General features: G+C 30.3%; 3 protein-coding genes across 3 annotated transcripts; 1 reads left to right on the top strand and 2 right to left on the bottom strand.

The window, feature by feature from the left end:
• Positions 1-737: 737 nt before the first annotated feature.
• On the top strand, positions 738-2,693 carry LOC121230883 (nudix hydrolase 15, mitochondrial). The gene is made up of 4 exons (XM_041116405.1): positions 738-1,006; positions 1,851-1,993; positions 2,086-2,205; positions 2,296-2,693. Exons 1-4 carry the CDS (start codon positions 796-798, stop codon positions 2,515-2,517), a joined length of 696 nt encoding a protein of 231 aa, XP_040972339.1. The 5' UTR covers positions 738-795; the 3' UTR covers positions 2,518-2,693.
• On the bottom strand, positions 2,541-5,675 carry LOC107960227 (magnesium-chelatase subunit ChlI, chloroplastic). Its single transcript, XM_016896523.2, has 3 exons — positions 5,029-5,675; positions 4,785-4,900; positions 2,541-3,775 (listed from the first exon to the last, which is right to left on the bottom strand). The coding sequence occupies exons 1-3, from the start codon at positions 5,132-5,134 to the stop codon at positions 2,723-2,725; spliced, it is 1,275 nt and encodes a 424-aa protein (XP_016752012.2). The 5' UTR covers positions 5,135-5,675; the 3' UTR covers positions 2,541-2,722.
• Positions 5,676-10,611: 4,936 nt separating this feature from the next.
• On the bottom strand, positions 10,612-16,741 carry LOC121230882 (protein trichome birefringence-like 38). The gene is made up of 5 exons (XM_041116404.1): positions 16,335-16,741; positions 16,081-16,252; positions 12,767-12,942; positions 12,545-12,703; positions 10,612-10,951 (listed from the first exon to the last, which is right to left on the bottom strand). Exons 1-5 carry the CDS (start codon positions 16,604-16,606, stop codon positions 10,660-10,662), a joined length of 1,071 nt encoding a protein of 356 aa, XP_040972338.1. The 5' UTR covers positions 16,607-16,741; the 3' UTR covers positions 10,612-10,659.
• Between the last annotated feature and the right edge of the window lie 639 nt (positions 16,742-17,380).

Below are 17,380 nucleotides of genomic sequence, written 5' to 3'. Positions count from 1 at the left end.
TAATTTAATTTAATATAATTTAATTCCTTTACTTTTATAATATTATTAATAAATTCAAATAGATAACCTTGTTACTTTTTTACCATTAAGATGCTTATGGAAATTTTCCATTGTTGTTTGGTTATACAATCAACAATGCGGAACTTCAATCAACTATATTCAAACTATAATAAATTTAAATGTTAGCAAAATGTTCAAGGTTGTTTAAAAAAATTTGTCAAAATATGCTATAAGTCTCTATACTCATTGCATATTTGAAATCAAGTCCTCTTATTTTCGTTTGAAGGAACTTAGTCCCTTTATTTTTTAAGATTAAAATTGTAAGTCCAATTTTTTAAATTACTACTCTTTTTTTTTGGTTAAATGCAAGTTCTTAACAAGGTTATTTCTTTTGTTACATAAGCACTAAGTGAGTGATTGTTTATTATAACACCAGTAAATTTAATAGAAGAATATGAATTTTAAAATATGAAAAATACAATGACTAAATTTCAAATATACGAAAAATTGAGCATATTTTAACAAAAAAAAATCTATATCATCACTTTAGCAACAACAAATAACCGTGTTATCAAATTGGATTTACTAATGTGGTTATAAAAATAAAAACATCAAATCATGCCAAATTGAAATCTCAAATATAAATTACAATACAGGGACTAAAGCCAAATAATACCTTTTTAAGTTTCAACTACCCCTCATAATTGAAGAGTCAATTAATGGCTGCTATTTGAAGCAATAAAACATCGACAATAACAAAGTCGAATCAACAGACAAAAAAAAAAAAAAAACATCATGGGTTCTTACAAGGATCCAAATCATGGATCTGATGATGATGTTGAAAACTTAGTTCAAAGGCTTCGGCTTTATAAACCAACACCAGTTTCTGATGAAACAGAGTTTTACGTTAAAAGAGCAGCTGTTCTTGTCTGTATTTTTCAAGGCAACAATGGTGATCTTCGTGTCATCCTCACCAAACGTTCCTCTTCTCTGTCCTCTCACTCAGGTAAATATATATACATAGGTTAAATTTCGTTATTAGCCCCTCTGCTATGTATAAGTTGTAGACTTTAATTTGGTTATCCATGAAGTTTTCGAATTTTCAAATGGTTAAAATATGCCATAGGTATACGTACTCTTCCCAAATTTGAAATTTAGTCCTTGTACTTCTACTTTCAGGGATTTAGTCTCTCTAGATTTTAAAATTCTAAATTTGTTGGTGTGACATTTTAGAATTAAAAGAATATTCAATTGGTAGCAATGTAATTTGAATTTAACAAAATAATCTTAATAGAGTTAACAATTGAATTTGAATTTTGATATCTAAAAAGTAAATGGACTAAATTCCAAGAAATAAAAGTATAAGGACTGAATTTCAAATTTAGAAAGAGTACAGGGACCTATGACAGATTTTAACCTTTTGAAATTTTTGTCAAAGTCTAAACCGTAGCTATTTTATTAAGTTATCCTTGTTTGTAATGTCACGACAACTTGTTATTTAAAAAAAATTAATTAACAAATTTAACTGTTGTTTGCGTAAAAATTAAAATTTCAAAAGTCGAAAAAGTATAAGGATTAACAATGATCAAATTGAAAAATATGGACTAAATTTACAACTTTATACATAGTTCATGACTAATAGTAGATTTTACGGGGTGGGGACTAAATTAGCCAATTAAAAAAGTACAGTGACTAAAATTGACAAATGCAAAAAGTATAAAGATTAAAATTGATCAAAGTACAAAGATTAAATCCGCAACTTATGCAAAGTACAAGGACTAATAGTAGAATTTGACCATGCATGTATGTAGAGTTGTGATGTTCATAAAGTGTTTTGATTTTATTTCTAGGTGAAGTTGCATTGCCTGGTGGGAAACAAGAGGAAACTGATATTGATGATATACAGACTGCATTGAGAGAAGCCAAAGAAGAGATTGGCTTAGAACCTTCACTTGTCAATGTTGTCACTGTCCTTGAACCGGTTTTCACCAAGGTCGATTTCCCGACATGTTCATGTTTTCATGCTTTTTGTTTTTCCGATCTTCTTTCCCGAGCTTTAATGGTAGAACTTGTTTCCGTCCACAGCATCGTATGATCGTCGTCCCTGTAGTGGGTATATTATCAGATACAAAGGCATTCGATCCTTGTCCATGTGCAGACGAAGTTGAAGCGATATTTGACGCTCCTTTGAAAATGTTTCTCAAGGTATATTAATTCTATTTTCATTTCCGAGTCAAAGGAATCTTATGGCTTTCGCAAATGATTTCGGGTTTTATGTTGTTTTATCTAACACAGGATGAAAACCGATGGGCGGAAGAGAAAGAATGGAAGGGAGAAAAGTATTTACTTCATTACTTCGATTACGAAGCGGAAAACGGGAAGTATTTGATATGGGCATTCACTGCAGGAGTCTTGATTAGGGTCGCTTCAATAGTTTACCAACGGCCACCGGCTTTTTTAGAGCTCCGGCCCAGATTTTGGGATATGGCTATTACCGGAGACATCCCTAAGCCGTGAATTCATAGCTTTCTTTGCAACTATTACACTGAAGATTGATTCTTTTTTTTTTCACGAATAGGATCAGAAAATGTAATTTATGGTAAAAAACCGAACACGGGAATGTTTTATATGTTCATGCAAGAACAGCATTGCTATATCATCAAATTCAAATGTCTACTTCTTGTATCGAAAAAGAGACTAGCTAAATACATGCATTTTTTTCTCAGCTAAAAACCTCATAGAATTTCTCGATAACAAGTAAACCGGAGTCAATCGACTCCAAAGGATCCTTACGAAGGCGGTGTCGCAAACAGTTCGGTATAACGGTGGCGATATCTTCTGCAGTGACACGATCTCTTCCTTTTAGAGCAGCAAGAGCTTTCGCGGCTCTATTAGTCACGATATCTCCTCTCAATCCGTCGACATTCAACTCGGCACAAACCCGAGATATTTTAACCTTTAGATCTCGATCAATCTGAACCGAAGAAAGAGAACTCCGAGCCGATGCAATCTGTTGTTGGAGCTTCTCTTGCTCTGCCTTGTACGAATCCCGGAATTCTTTCGGGTTTTTGTCAAACCGAGCTCTTTCCTCCACAATCTTGACTCGGAGTTCAGCATCCCTTACGGTCCCGACTTGAGCATGCATTCCGAATCGATCAAGAAGTTGCGGTCTAAGCTCTCCTTCTTCCGGATTACCCGAACCAATTAGAATAAACCGTGCAGGATGCGAAATTGAAATTCCTTCTCTCTCGACCGTATTCCAACCCGAGGCAGCAGAATCTAAAAGAACATCCACCAAGTGATCATCTAAAAGATTAACTTCATCAACATAAAGAATCCCACGATTTGCTTTAGCAAGAAGACCTGGCTCGAACGCTTTGACGCCCTCAGTGAGGGCTTTCTCGATATCAATGGTTCCACATACCCTATCTTCGGTAGCACCTAACGGCAAATCGACCATGTTGATTTTAGTCATTGTAATCGTCAATTCCTCCCCTTTCGTAACCTTCTCTCTGACTTCTATACCCATTGATTCGGGATCTTCGGGGTCAGAATTATAAGGATCGCCGAAAACAACCTTGATTTCAGGCAATAAATCGACCAAGGACCGAACAGTTGTGGATTTCCCTGTTCCTCTATCACCCATTATCATAACACCCCCGATTTTTGGATCAATGACATTCAATAATAGACATAATTTCATCTCATCTTGTCCCACTATTGCAGCAAATGGATACACTGGTCTTTGACTCTCTTTAGCACCAAGCTTCTGAGCCTACAAAATCATTCAAATTCAAAAACTATAATTATTTGTCAAGGGATTTTCGACTCTTTCAAGAGAAATCTTTGAAATGACGTTTGTTCGGAGCTGAAAAACACCTGAACGGGTCGGTATTTTCCTGTCTCACGGCCACTTACCAATGGGACATAAGCATCCCCTCGCTTTTAAATGGCAACTAGGGGACAACACTAACCCGTTGAGGGGTCAATCAGCTCTAAACAAACAACACTCTGAAAACATTTACGGAAAGAGTTGGCCTCCCTTCAACATTGATTTCTTCAAATTTAAAAAATTATTAAAATTCAAAACATATAATTTACAAGTTTGCTATTTGTCGAAGGATTTCCCACTCTTTTGGAAAAAACTTCGAAGTGTTGTCCATCCAGAACCAACAAACGCCTTAACGGGTCAGTATTGTCCTGTCTCACGGCCACTTACTAATTGTATGTGAGCATTTGCACGTGGTAGGGTTTAAACCCTTGCCTCTTAAATGGTAACTACAGGGCAACACTAACCCGTTGAAAGGTCCTTCAACTTTAAAATTTAAACAGACGACACATCGAAAACTTCTTTAAAAAGAATCGTGCCCCCCTCAACACTGTTTCCATCAAATACCCAAGGTGCCATTTTTATATCAAAAGATCCTATAAACAACCAAATGAATGTTTGATCTCAAGACAGCATGAAATATAGAAAAAGTTAATTAAAATTCCGATATTTGTTAAGGGATTTCTGACTCTTTCAGGTAAAGACTTCGAGTGTTATCCGTCATTCGGAATTATCCTGTCTCACGGCTACTTACTAACGGGACATGAGCATCCGCGCATGGTAGCCCCTTAAATGGTACCCGTTGAAGGGTCCATCAGCTTTAAACTAACAACACTTTGGAAACTTCTCCCTCAACACTGATTTCTTCAAATAACCCAAGGTGCCATCTTCATATCAGAAGATTCTAAGCAACCAAACAGCATGAACTATATATAAAGGGGTTAATTAAAATCACCTGTTGAACAGAGTTAATTTCAGTGGCAACATTAGTAACTGCGATATGAAATTGCGGCTTTCCCTTCTTTCCTTGAATCCCAATCCCTCCATAAAACTTCTTCCAATAACAAGACCCTAAAAAAACCAACATTAAAAACCTCAAATTTAAGTCCATACAAAAGAACCCAAAGCCAAAAACTAACATTTAAAACTGGGATTTTAACGATATAGAGTTAATTGGGGGGGTACTGAAATGTATGTACCGGCGTTAATGGAGATAGAAGGGATGACAAGCTTTGAGGAAGGGTAAATGAGTGACCCACAAGATGCTGAGATTGCGGCGGAGGATGGTCCTAGTATGGTAGCCATGGCGTTACTCCGTGTGTGTGTGTGAATGGCTTCTCAGTTTTTATGTGATTGACACAGTTTCTTTTGTTGGTTTTCGGATAAGAAGACGAATTTTTATTCGTTGTTTCTCTTTACCTCTACTTTTTTTTTCTTTGCATTCGACTTTACTTTCCTCATCCTGAAAGCTGTTATTATTACATCATCCAATATTATTCATTCATAATTTTAGTAATTTTTTTCCCTGAATCATAGGTAAATTTCAAATCTCGACCTTAAACTCTAAATTTGAATCTCGAATTTAGAATTTGAAGCTTCAAATCTTAAATCTTAAATCCCAAGCCTCAAACTCAAACTCGAATAACTCGAACTCCGAACCCCACAAAATTCAAGATTTAAAAGTTGAGTTCAAGATTTAAGATTCGAGTTGAAGATAAAAAAATTACCAAAATTATATATTAATAACATGATAAAATTTGTTAAAATTTCAAATTATCTTCAACATATTTTCCAAGTTTATGGCTTCATCAAGATCGTTGAACAGTGGACCACTTCCATTTTCATCACTAAGATTCTTAGCCTTAGCTCAATAGTTAAGTCATTACGAGCTTGAACCTTGAATTTAAATTCAAATTTCAAACTTGAAACTTAAAACCCAAACTTTGAATCCTAAATCTTAAATTTCAAGCCTTAAATCTCGAACCTCGAATCCCGAATTGATACTTGATTGAATCGTGATATTAACTCAGCCAAAAACTTAAATAATAGTATAGATATATATAAAACAACATTGCCATTTAAAAAAATATATACAAATTGTGGCTTACATAGTATGATGTTGATGTTGGGGGAAAAACAAAATCGATTCAACTATTGATTTTTGTTCCATTTTTTTATTAATTTCAAGTAGTTTTTAAGTCAATCAATTCAACCCCATTGTTCGGCCCGTTATATCAATCAGTTCTCAATCTGATCCTGTTCTAATAACACTAATCACATTATAAAATGTTAATAGAATCTAAGTTCATGTACCAATATTATATCATCCCATTTTAAATGGTGAGGAAAAGATTGTTTCCAAACCACAATCTAATCAATACCATCAAACACTAAAGAGAGTTGAAACTTACATCCATAGTGTGTTAAGGGTTATCAAACTTGAATGATCAAGATAATTTGGTTCGAGTTTTGGATATAAATATATTTATCTTAATTTTAAAAATTAATGTATACCATACTTAAAAGTATGTGATTTATCTTTTTTAGGTTGGTAGTTCGAGTTCTTTTACGTGCACAAGTGATTTGCATAATTATTGTTACATACTATTTTTACACTTCTTCTCTAAGTCTCACATGTCATATTTCTACCAATCAAGACGCTCCTGACTTTGTGAACCTGTACCCCTTGCATGCCTCTTAAGAACTCGAGCTCTTTGCAAAGTTGGGGGACAAAACCCCAACAACAAGACAATGTCGTATCTCCACCAATCAAGTTGTTCCTAATTTTATGAACCCACACCCCTTATAATAGGAAACAAAATCCTAACACTAACACCAAGATAAGATTATATCTCAACCAATCAAAATACTCTCAACTTTGTGAACCCACACTCCTATGCTAAATTGAGGTACAAAATCCCAACACCAGAACAACACCGACTTAGTCTCACAGTAATCAAAGACAAATTGAAACATTCAAAATTCCCACAATCTGCAACTATGAATGATGCATATTAGATTTCATCTCATTCATGCTTTTCAAGTTTCTTCTTCAATTTGATTGGTTAATTAAAAGCAACATTCACACACACATATATATACATAATATATATATCATCTCTTACAATATTGGACTTGTACGAGACAAAACCCACAAATGACTACCTTTCGATTTTACACATGCTTGGTATTAATATTACATGCAGTTTCATTGTCCGAAACTCGCCTTCTTAATCAATACATTGAGGGAAACAACCAAACTAGGTATTTTCGAGCATTGTTCATCGGTGATACCTCGGGGAAAGTGTACAAATTTAACGTACCAATGACGGACGAGTACGCGATGAAGAACCCGGATGAGTCAAAACGCCGGAGTCCCGGAGGTCCTGATCCGAAGCATCACTGATCGGCAAGCCGGTAGTATATATACTTGGCAAAAAATAGCTATATGGTATAATGCATGTAATATTCATCCTTTTCTATTTTTTGATATTATGTACTTCCGTTTTATGGTCTATATTTAAAGTTTGTGGCTGTGCCTCCCAATAATATTGTCTCCAATGTTCGAACTTATATTCTCTCCTTAAAAAGAAAATATGCCTTACCGTTACACCAAACTAGTTATTGATATATGAGAAGTTAACCCAATTTTTTATAAACACTTGAACTTTAATTGTTGATTTTTGTTAATTTTATTGAATTGCTTTTTTTTCTATTTCTTTGTATATAAATTGCGAAAATAGTGACTTTTAGGTCAACAATTAACAACAATGTTCAATAGTATTACTAAATTGGATTAGCTTTTCAATTTTCGTAAATTATGAAAATTAAATTATGAAAAATTAAAGTAAATGGACTAACTTCTCAATTTTAATAAAATAAATAGATGAAATTTATAATTAAACCCTATATTTATATCTAATACTCTCACTTCGTATTTAAATTGAAGTAAGGTTAGGTCATATTTAGACCAATCAATTCTAACCCAAGCCCAAAAATTCGGTCTAATTAATCTTAATCTAAATCTATCCTAACTTGATCTAATGAACAATCCGAACTTGCCCTATATGAATCAAAACATGATTTGAACAAGAAATAATACCAACACAAAATGAGCTGAACTTAAAATAATCATAACCTAAAATGATTTAACCCGTAAACTTAATCGGAAAAAAAAACCCAAATTACTTAAAGTCAAAATGACTTAAAACGAAAATGATTTGAACCCAAAGCAGATGAGGGAATTTTAAAAATCCAAACAAACACTATCCATAGTAATATTTTGCCTAATGATTGACAGTGCAACATTTCACTTAGCAAATGCTTTAAGAAGATAGATGGCACTAGAGATGCTTGAGAAAGGATTTGAAAATAGTGAGAATACTTTTTTCAATATTGAATGGAGAGGAAAAAAAGGAGAGAATTCAAATTCAAGTCATAAAGATGATATTAGTGGAAAACGGCAGCCACGAACTCTAAAAAAAATAATTTTTATAAATCGTAAAATAAATATGCAACTTTTTTCATTATAAGCTTAAAACTTTAAATATTTTAAAAAAATTAAATCACAATTTTATCATTTTAGGGTGCAAAATAAAATTTTACCATATATAATTTTATAATTTTAGAGGAGTTAAAACAAAAATTTCTCATTTTAAGGGGCAAGGGCAAGTCTTGCCCTCGCCAGTATTTCGAGGTGTTTATAGGCTAGCCAAGTAAGTTCAAGTTAAACTCTTGTACGGTATACACATGCTCAAGCCTAACGTAGAATATATGCCTCAATTTTTATTCAAATTTATTTATATTTATAAATAGTTACCTCAATTTTGTTTATATTATTTTATTTTATTGAAATCTTAACACATTTTTTAATATTTATATTATATAAGTTACATAAAATATAAAAAGAACAGAAAATTAGCATAATACAAACCTGAAAATCAGCAAGGTCGTGCCTTGAATATTAAAGTAAACGGCTTAATTTTTATTATCCAAGTCCATTTTTCGAGTTTTTTTCTGTCTAAATCTTTCCTAAGCTTGAGCCAATAATTAAACATATCTACTAGTGCTAGAAGTAAATGATATTACACAAACTTTTAGATTTTTTTAAAAAATAAATATTAAATTTATACATAAATTTTTTATTTAATGTGCAATGTGATCCATGAATTTTGATTTTGTACAATTATACATATGGAATTTTAATTTTAATTTAATTATTCACGTGAAACTTTGATATTAATTCAATTATAAATTTAAATGTATTTATATATTTTTATATTGGATAAATATAATTATTTGTATATAAAAACGTAAAATGATTTTATATGGACAATAATAATTCTAATTCCACCAATTTTTTTCCACATGGAATAATTATTCAAGGATTAAAATTGTTTTTTTCTCTCCTACTTTGGAAAATTATTTCTGGTTTTAAAAAAATTACACTTTACATTTAATTTTTGCCCCCTCAGAACCTACCAATCTTTTCTCCTATAATCACTACCACAACCAGATTTGAACTTTTAGCATTGTCTTCAATTTACAGTTATATGAAGAAATAAAAAGTTTAAAACAAACATGGTCTTACTACAAATTTAACCCCTAAATTATATCGATTTTCCTATTTAGGTACTTAAATTATATTTTTTTTTATCAAAAATAGTACTTAAACTATTAATTTGATATTATTTTACCCAAAAAAATGATGCCAGCTGGTATCGTGTTTTGGGACAAAACAAGATGGAATAGGGGTGTGCATAATTCGGGTAAAACCGAAAAAATTCGGTTAACCGACCGAATTCGGTTAATCGGTCGGTTAACCGAATTTTTTCGGTCGGGGGTCGGTTAATTTTTTTATGATTTTTCGGTTAACGGTTAATTCGGTTCGAAACCGGTCGGTTAACCGAAAATTTTCGGTTAACCGAAAAAATTAATAAATAAAATTATCCAACCCAACCCAAACTCAATTACCCAACCCAATAAAACTAAAACTAAAGTTTACCCAATTACCCAATCCAATAAAACTAAAACTAAAAGACAACCCAATTTACTAAAGTCTAAAACCCAATTTACTTTAATAATTTATAAATTTTTTAAATTTTAAAAATAAAAATAAAAAAAATTCGGGTATTTTTCGGTAATTCGGTTAATTCGGGTAATTCGGGTAATTCGGGTAATTCGGGTAATTTTTAACCAAAAATAAAAAATACATAATTTTCGGTTAATTCGGTTAACCGACCTTATTAACCGAAAAAATTTCGGTTCGGTTAAATTTTTTTAAAAAAAAATCGGTTCGGTTAACGGTTAAAATTTTTGGAAGGTCGGTTAATTCGGTTATAGTAATTTCGGGTCGGTTAACCGGTCGGTTAACCGAATGAACACCCCTAGATGGAATTAATAGTTTAAATATCATTTTTGTTTAAAAAAAACTTTTGGGATAAGGCAACATTTAGTCCCCGAACTTGACATTTTTTCTCAATCAAGTTCTTAAACTTTTTTAAGTCTACATTAGTCTCTAAACTTGACAAATTGCTTTTTAAATTTTGGTCTTGTGATGACGTGATACTCTAAGAATGTGTCATATCATCACTTAATTTTTAGGTGATGATATGGCGCAATATCAAATGTCACATCCTCATATGGACCAAAATTGAAAAGAGTTGCCAAATTTCAAGACTAAACTGTACCATAAAAAAGTTTCCAAATTCAGCGACTAAATGTTGCTTCATCCCGAAATTTTAGGTACCTAAATGAGAAAAGTGATATAATTTGAGGGTCAATTTTGCAGTTAAGCCCCATATTTATTACCTAAAAGTGGATCAATTTTTTCACACAAGCAGAGCAGCATATAAAAGCTGGTTCCATGAATCAGGCAATCCAGGGAGACACCAATGGCTACAATCGTTCCCGGAATGATCCGCGCTGTAAGTGGAGGGATGAGCATCTTTTCTCAGCTGCGACAACGTCGTAATGTCAAGCAAGTAAACCGGTTTCCTCATCTTCCCAAGGATTGTGTTGACAATGGCAGTGGCCGGCGGGGAACCGACCGGGTATTTAGAGCCTGATAATGGCTGTAATTCTCCATTGCAGCTCCTTTTTGGTTGGTTCCATTCTCTGCCCCTGGTTTTTCATTCAACACAATCACCAAAATTTTGTAATTAGTTAATAAGGATAAAGATTTTATGTTAGAGGGTCAAAATAAAATAAAATTATAAAAATTTTGAAATTAAAATAAATTATTTTTTAGTTATTTATGAATTATAAATTTTTAGTCTAAGTTTGAATATATTTCGATTTAAAATCGGCGCATTTTAGTAATTATTATACTACTTATATCGAGATAAGTCAAGTTTAGGTATTGGATCAAGATGGGATCGAGGTGAGGAAAAAACCATTTGTCCCGCTTTGTTGACAATGCCATCTCTACAGGGCGGATTATTTTTTTGTCCACCTCTATATATCAAAACATAACTTGATTCCGACTCAACCTCGAACTAAATATTATTTTACATGTCTCGAACTTGATCCGAAAGATTAAAATTATACTTGACTCCGACCCAATATGTCATAATTTTAATTTTTATATTTTTTAATCAAAATAAAATAATAATTTTTTTGGTGATACTATTCATTTGTTTTTTTTATGTATAATTATGCTAAAGCAAATAGTAATATATATTTTATTAATATTGAGATAAAAAGAGATTAATATTATATAAGGGTATTTTAATAATTATCCCAAATGGGTTTTTCTAAACTCAACCCCAACTTGATTTATTGAAAATATAGATCCACCCTTATCCTGCCCCGAACCCAACTTTAAGAAAAAAATCTAACCCTATCGATTGAGTAAAGTTGGAACTCGTCGAGTCCGAATTTTTTTTGTCATCCCTACTCTCAGAATCTATTCTCTCTCTGTTCATAAAAAAAATGAAAAACTTTACTAGAAAAATCAAGAAAAACAAAGCAGGGGATGGAACAATAACAGTTTTGGTCCCTCTTAATTATCAATAATTAAATTTAAACCTTTTTAAAATATATTTTTTAACAATCTCATTATAGGTTCTGATCATATCTGTTCTTTTTGACCCAATTCTTATAACCCCTCCTCAACCCATAAATAGAAAAATAATACACTTCAATATACTCAAACTTAGACTTGTTCATGGGTTGGACTACCTGGCCAGGCCTAAAGGTCTACTCAAATTTTGGAAGGGCTTGAGCAAAAATATTAGGTCCGAAAAATGGGCTTTGGTAAAAAAATTAGACCCGTTTAAAATATGAGCTGGACTCGAGCTTGAATATTCAAAGCCCGAGCCTAGCCTAACCCACCCCGTTTTAAGTTTGTAATACTTTATATTATGTAATTTAAAACACATTAAAAGATAAACATATACTAAATATATAATACTACTCTAATGTAAATATTAAAATAATATTAAGATGATTATATAAAAAAATTTTAAAAATAATATGGGCATGTCTAAAATGGGTTTGGATTAGTTTTTTGTAAATATGAACTAGTTTAGATAAAATTTTAGGTCCAAATTTTAATTTAAGTTGAATTTAAATAAATATAAAATATATTAATATCATGTTTAAACCCGACGTGATTTACGAATAACTCACATATTTCTGTATTTAACGTCACTCGTAACTTCATAAACTTATAAAACTATATATATACATATAAAGGTTTAAAATGGAACTCACTCGTAATGGGTGGGAGAAATGCCTTGAAAAAAGACCTTGGTCTTGGTAGTGTCAACGTTAGTGTCAACCCACTTAGCCCACGTGCTTAGCCCTTTGTAATATGCTAGAAGTCGGTTCATGTCCTTGTGTAATGCTGATCCATCTCTAATATAATCCCATCTATAGGCAAAAAAAAAAAAAACCAAGTTTAATTATTATCATTATTATAATTTATTATCGTACGCTTGAGATTTGCCTTTGTGAGTCCACCAATGCCAGCTGTTGAAAATCAGAACGTCCATTCCTTTCCATGCTTTACCGCCATTGATAGAGTTTAGATGAAGCACTGCACTTACTTTTTCTCTAACTATATCCACAAAGTATGGTGTTCTATATACATATAGGGTCACTCCATATTGCTGCATATATAGGGAAGCCATGAAATTAATTTCTTTTAAGGAGAAAAAGTGCAATATTACCATTATACTTGTCCCTTAAACCTTTGCTCCTATATATATATATGACAGGATTATACGAAACAGAGATTTGATTTTTTTCATGATGAAAATATTGATATGACATTAAACTATTAAAAAAGTAGTACAGATGATATGACGTCACTGTTTCATATAATCATTTCCCGTTGTATTAATTAATTATTTGTCTACACAAGCGTTTTAGCTCTCAAAAATAGAAAAGTTATTGTTTAAATCACCCTTTAAAAATAATTTTTTTTGTTTAATATTTCGATTTATAAGTTAATATAAAATACAAATGACATGGTACTTTGATATTGTGCCACATCATCATTTAAAATTTTAAAAATTATAATTTTTAATAAAATTTTTAAACAACGACATGATATAATCTCATTATTTCATCTCATTACACCTTAATAAAATCTAATTTCAAGGACTAAATTGAAAGGAAAAGGACCGGCAAATTTTAAAGTTAATATGAAAAAAAATTACAAAAACCAATATGAAAAAATTATCGAATTTAGAGATTAAATATTACTGTTTTCCTGTATTTTTATTATTATTTACACTTATAAATTATCATGTTAAATATATTTTTTTTAATAAATTATAAGAGAAAGGTAAAATCCTAACACCATTAGTATAACTCAAATATAAAAATGAGACAATAAACCCTCTAAGAGGACGGCACAGTGTTTTCAAAACACATGCATAGCTAATTAATATTTGTTGAACTAGTTGCGTCTACGTCGTAGCTATTTAATGCCATTCAATTGGTTGCTTCTATTTTTTGCTTGGCATTAAATAATTAATTATTTATTAATGGATAATGTCGGATAATGTGAACTATATATAATATTACTACTACAACATTAATAATAATTAGGTAAATTACACTTAAGATTATTAAATTATCAAAAAGTTTATATTTTAGTCATTTAATTTTAAAAAAGTTATAAAGTAATTATTTAATAATCAAATGTTTTTATTTAAGTCACTAATATGTTAAAATTTTGTTTTTTAAGTTTAGCGAGCGAACTTCAAACGTCAATTTGACGATCAATAGGGTAGATTAATACCCATCAGTTAGTGTTAGAGATTAGAGAAGAAAGTTATATGATTTCAATTCGTAGATTTGTGATGTTTAAAGTTGTTTCGTGAAAAAAAATTGTAGAAGAAAAGAGAAATAAGAGCTTCGAATTGGAACAAGCAATGCGAACACAAAAGACTATGCAACAATGATTTTAACAACCCAATAACTTGAATGAAAACTTTCAAATAATTCAATGGTCATTTTGTAAATTTTTGAAATCAAGTGACCAAAATATAAACTTATTAATAGTTTAATGACCTTAAATGCAATTTACCCAAATTAATTAATAATAATAAAAACAGGTTGTCAGTTCACTTAAAAAGGCTGTCTGCAAGTGGCGCATGAGAATGATTCCTTTAAGAAACCATGCAATGAATTTAAGCTTTGATTTTCTCAATTTTGTTCTTCACATGCCAAAATAATAATAATAATAATAATAATAATAATAAGATACTGACAGAAAATAATATAAATACAAAAAAATAAGATTTAAATTTTACGAAGAAAATTTTAGAGGTCGAAATTAAATGGTATATTTTTACGATCATAAAAATATAATTTTTTTTATTTTAATAGTTTATATATTTTTAAATTTTAAAAGATTAAACTAATTTTTTATCATTTTTGAGAGATTAAAATGTAATTTTACTATTACAAAGTTATAATTTTATAAATTATAAAGGATTTAAATAAAAAAAATCTATTTTAGGAAGAACAAATCCCCTGCAAGCCTTCCTATATATAGAATAAATAAATAAATCTAAAATATAATAATAATCCAAAAATTGGACACAAAGCTTTGCCCACTCTATATATAGTAATGTTCTTCCTTTATACGTAAATCATACATTTAAACAAGTTATGGAGCTTTTGGGGTTTCTCAGTTACCTTTATTTCTTTAATTGTATTTAATTTGTAATTAAATATTTTAAAATAATTAATATCTCTAAAATTTTCATGAAAAGGACAATCTGAAAAGGTTTGATGAATGATTTATTTGCATATTTCTTAATTAATTTTACAAAATTAATAATAGTAAAAGTATTATGAAAGTCTTTGTATTAAGAATTAGATTTTGGAGAATGGAATTAAATTGTATATTTTTACAAAAGTAAAAATATAATTTCACCATTTTAATAGTCTATATCTTTATAATTTTTAAATAATTAAATTAAATTTTCATCATTTTTAGGAAAACTAAAGTGCAATTTTACTATTACTTATTTAAAATTTTATAATTTATAAAGGGGCCTAAATGAAAAAATATTATATTTTAAAGGGACCGAGGCCTTACTAGCCCCCTGGCTTGGCGGCTGAAATTAATCATTGTACATTAGAGTAAAAGAGCAAGAAGCAAATTAGTTTTTTTTTTTAATTTTATCTATTTCTATTATTAAAAATTGACATGGCATGTCATAGTAGCTCATATTCACGCAAAACCAATTTTTCATGATGGAAATAGGAGCGAAACCAGGGGACCCCTAAAATGGAAAATTTTTTATTTAGGTTCTTTGGAATTTTTAAAATTTTAAATTAATAAAGGTAAAACTGACACTTTGCCCACCCTAAAAATGATAAAAATTTGATTTAATCTTTTAAAAATTATAAAAATAGAAGCTATTAAATGGTAAAATTGTATTTTTATTATCGTAAAAATTACAATTTAATTTCACCCATAGATAGAAATTTTAACAAAATGATTGGATTGTTCTTAGATCTAATGTATAATGATTAATTTATTAATTTTTTAATAAATATCGTAAAATATAATTTAACTCTTAATACGAAAATTTTTATAATAGTTATACCCTTCCTACTATTAAAACTTTATATTAATCTCTCAAGGTTCGATGTTCGAGTTTGGATATTAACATTATCATCCCTAAGTTATAATGTAAGGTTTGATTGTGAAAAACACGAATGGTAAAAATAAATTATTTTATTTAAGAAAAATGAAAAACATTTAAAAGAAAAAGAAAACTCACCTCAAAATTAACAAAAGACAAAGGGTCCCTTCTGACATACGTAGTCTTGGAATTGGGCACCGACGCATGAATCATACAAACCAACGATTCCCACATGTTCAAACTCAGTGAGTCACCCACAAACATTATTTTCTTTCCCCTCCATTTTCCCAGAAAACTCGCTCCATTAAATCTACCAAACCAAACACCAAACGATACTAAAAAATCCAAGCTCAAAAACCCAAAAAAATGGTTGTTTTATCAGTTCACATTACCTCGGCAAGCTACAAGCATCAGGTTTCCAAGCATATTTAAGATACTGTTTGTCAGGTCGGCCATGGCAATCAAATTCAGGATCTACAAAAGGACATTTAGAAGGAAGATAAAAAGGGTAAGAAGGATCGAAAACCCATTTCCCTTGAAACAAATTGCATCCCTTCATTAATAATCTACTCTCATTGTATTCACTTGCATTTGTTTCTTGAATGAAATCAAGAGAAGCTATAAAGAAGAAGAAGTAGAATAAGATTTGGGAATTGAAACCCATTTTTTGGGGGGGATTTTTCAGAGTTTCTTTTTTGGATATGAAGAGAATAAAATTTGGTGTAGACCCAGTGTTTATATAGAGTGGGAAAAGGGAGTAACAGCGGGTGTGGGGGTGACAGTAATAAAGGAGAAAGAGAGAAAAGGGCTGCTTTGTGGATTTATGGCAATTGGAAATTGAGATTTTATATTGTATTTTGTGTATCTATTGATATGATTAGGAGAGAAATTTTTGGTGGGATTTTGTGCGTCAGTGGCTCAATTATAATTTTTTTCATAAAATTAAATTATATATTTTTACGATAATTTTAATAGTTTATATTTTTATAATTTTTAAATAATTAAATTAATTTTTTATTATTTTTAGGATTAAAATATAATTTTATCATTATTAATTTAAAATTTTATAAATTATAAAATATTTAAATAAAAAAATTTTCATTTTAAGGGTACTAGAACCCCTGCGAACTCTGCCTGATTCCACCATTGTGTATAATATATAATTTTTTTTGTTATTTAATTATGAAAAGTTGTAAAGTGGTCAGGCAAATGATAGTACTTTTTAATTTTGGTATAATAGCAACTTTAACCTTCAACATTTATAAATTATATTAATATAGTCTTGATTCTAAAAAATTTTAACCATCAACATTTACATATTTTGTAATTTAGTTTTTTTTTACAATTTTATTTTTCTTTATAACATTAATGGTTAATTTTAAAAGAACGAGAAAATGTGAAAATATTATATTTAATTAAATTTAATTGATAATTTTTT

Source organism: Gossypium hirsutum, chromosome A06 (assembly GCF_007990345.1).
Source record: "Gossypium hirsutum isolate 1008001.06 chromosome A06, Gossypium_hirsutum_v2.1, whole genome shotgun sequence".
NCBI classification, from domain to species: domain Eukaryota; kingdom Viridiplantae; phylum Streptophyta; class Magnoliopsida; order Malvales; family Malvaceae; genus Gossypium; species Gossypium hirsutum.
This window is presented reverse-complemented; position numbering and strand designations above follow the sequence as displayed.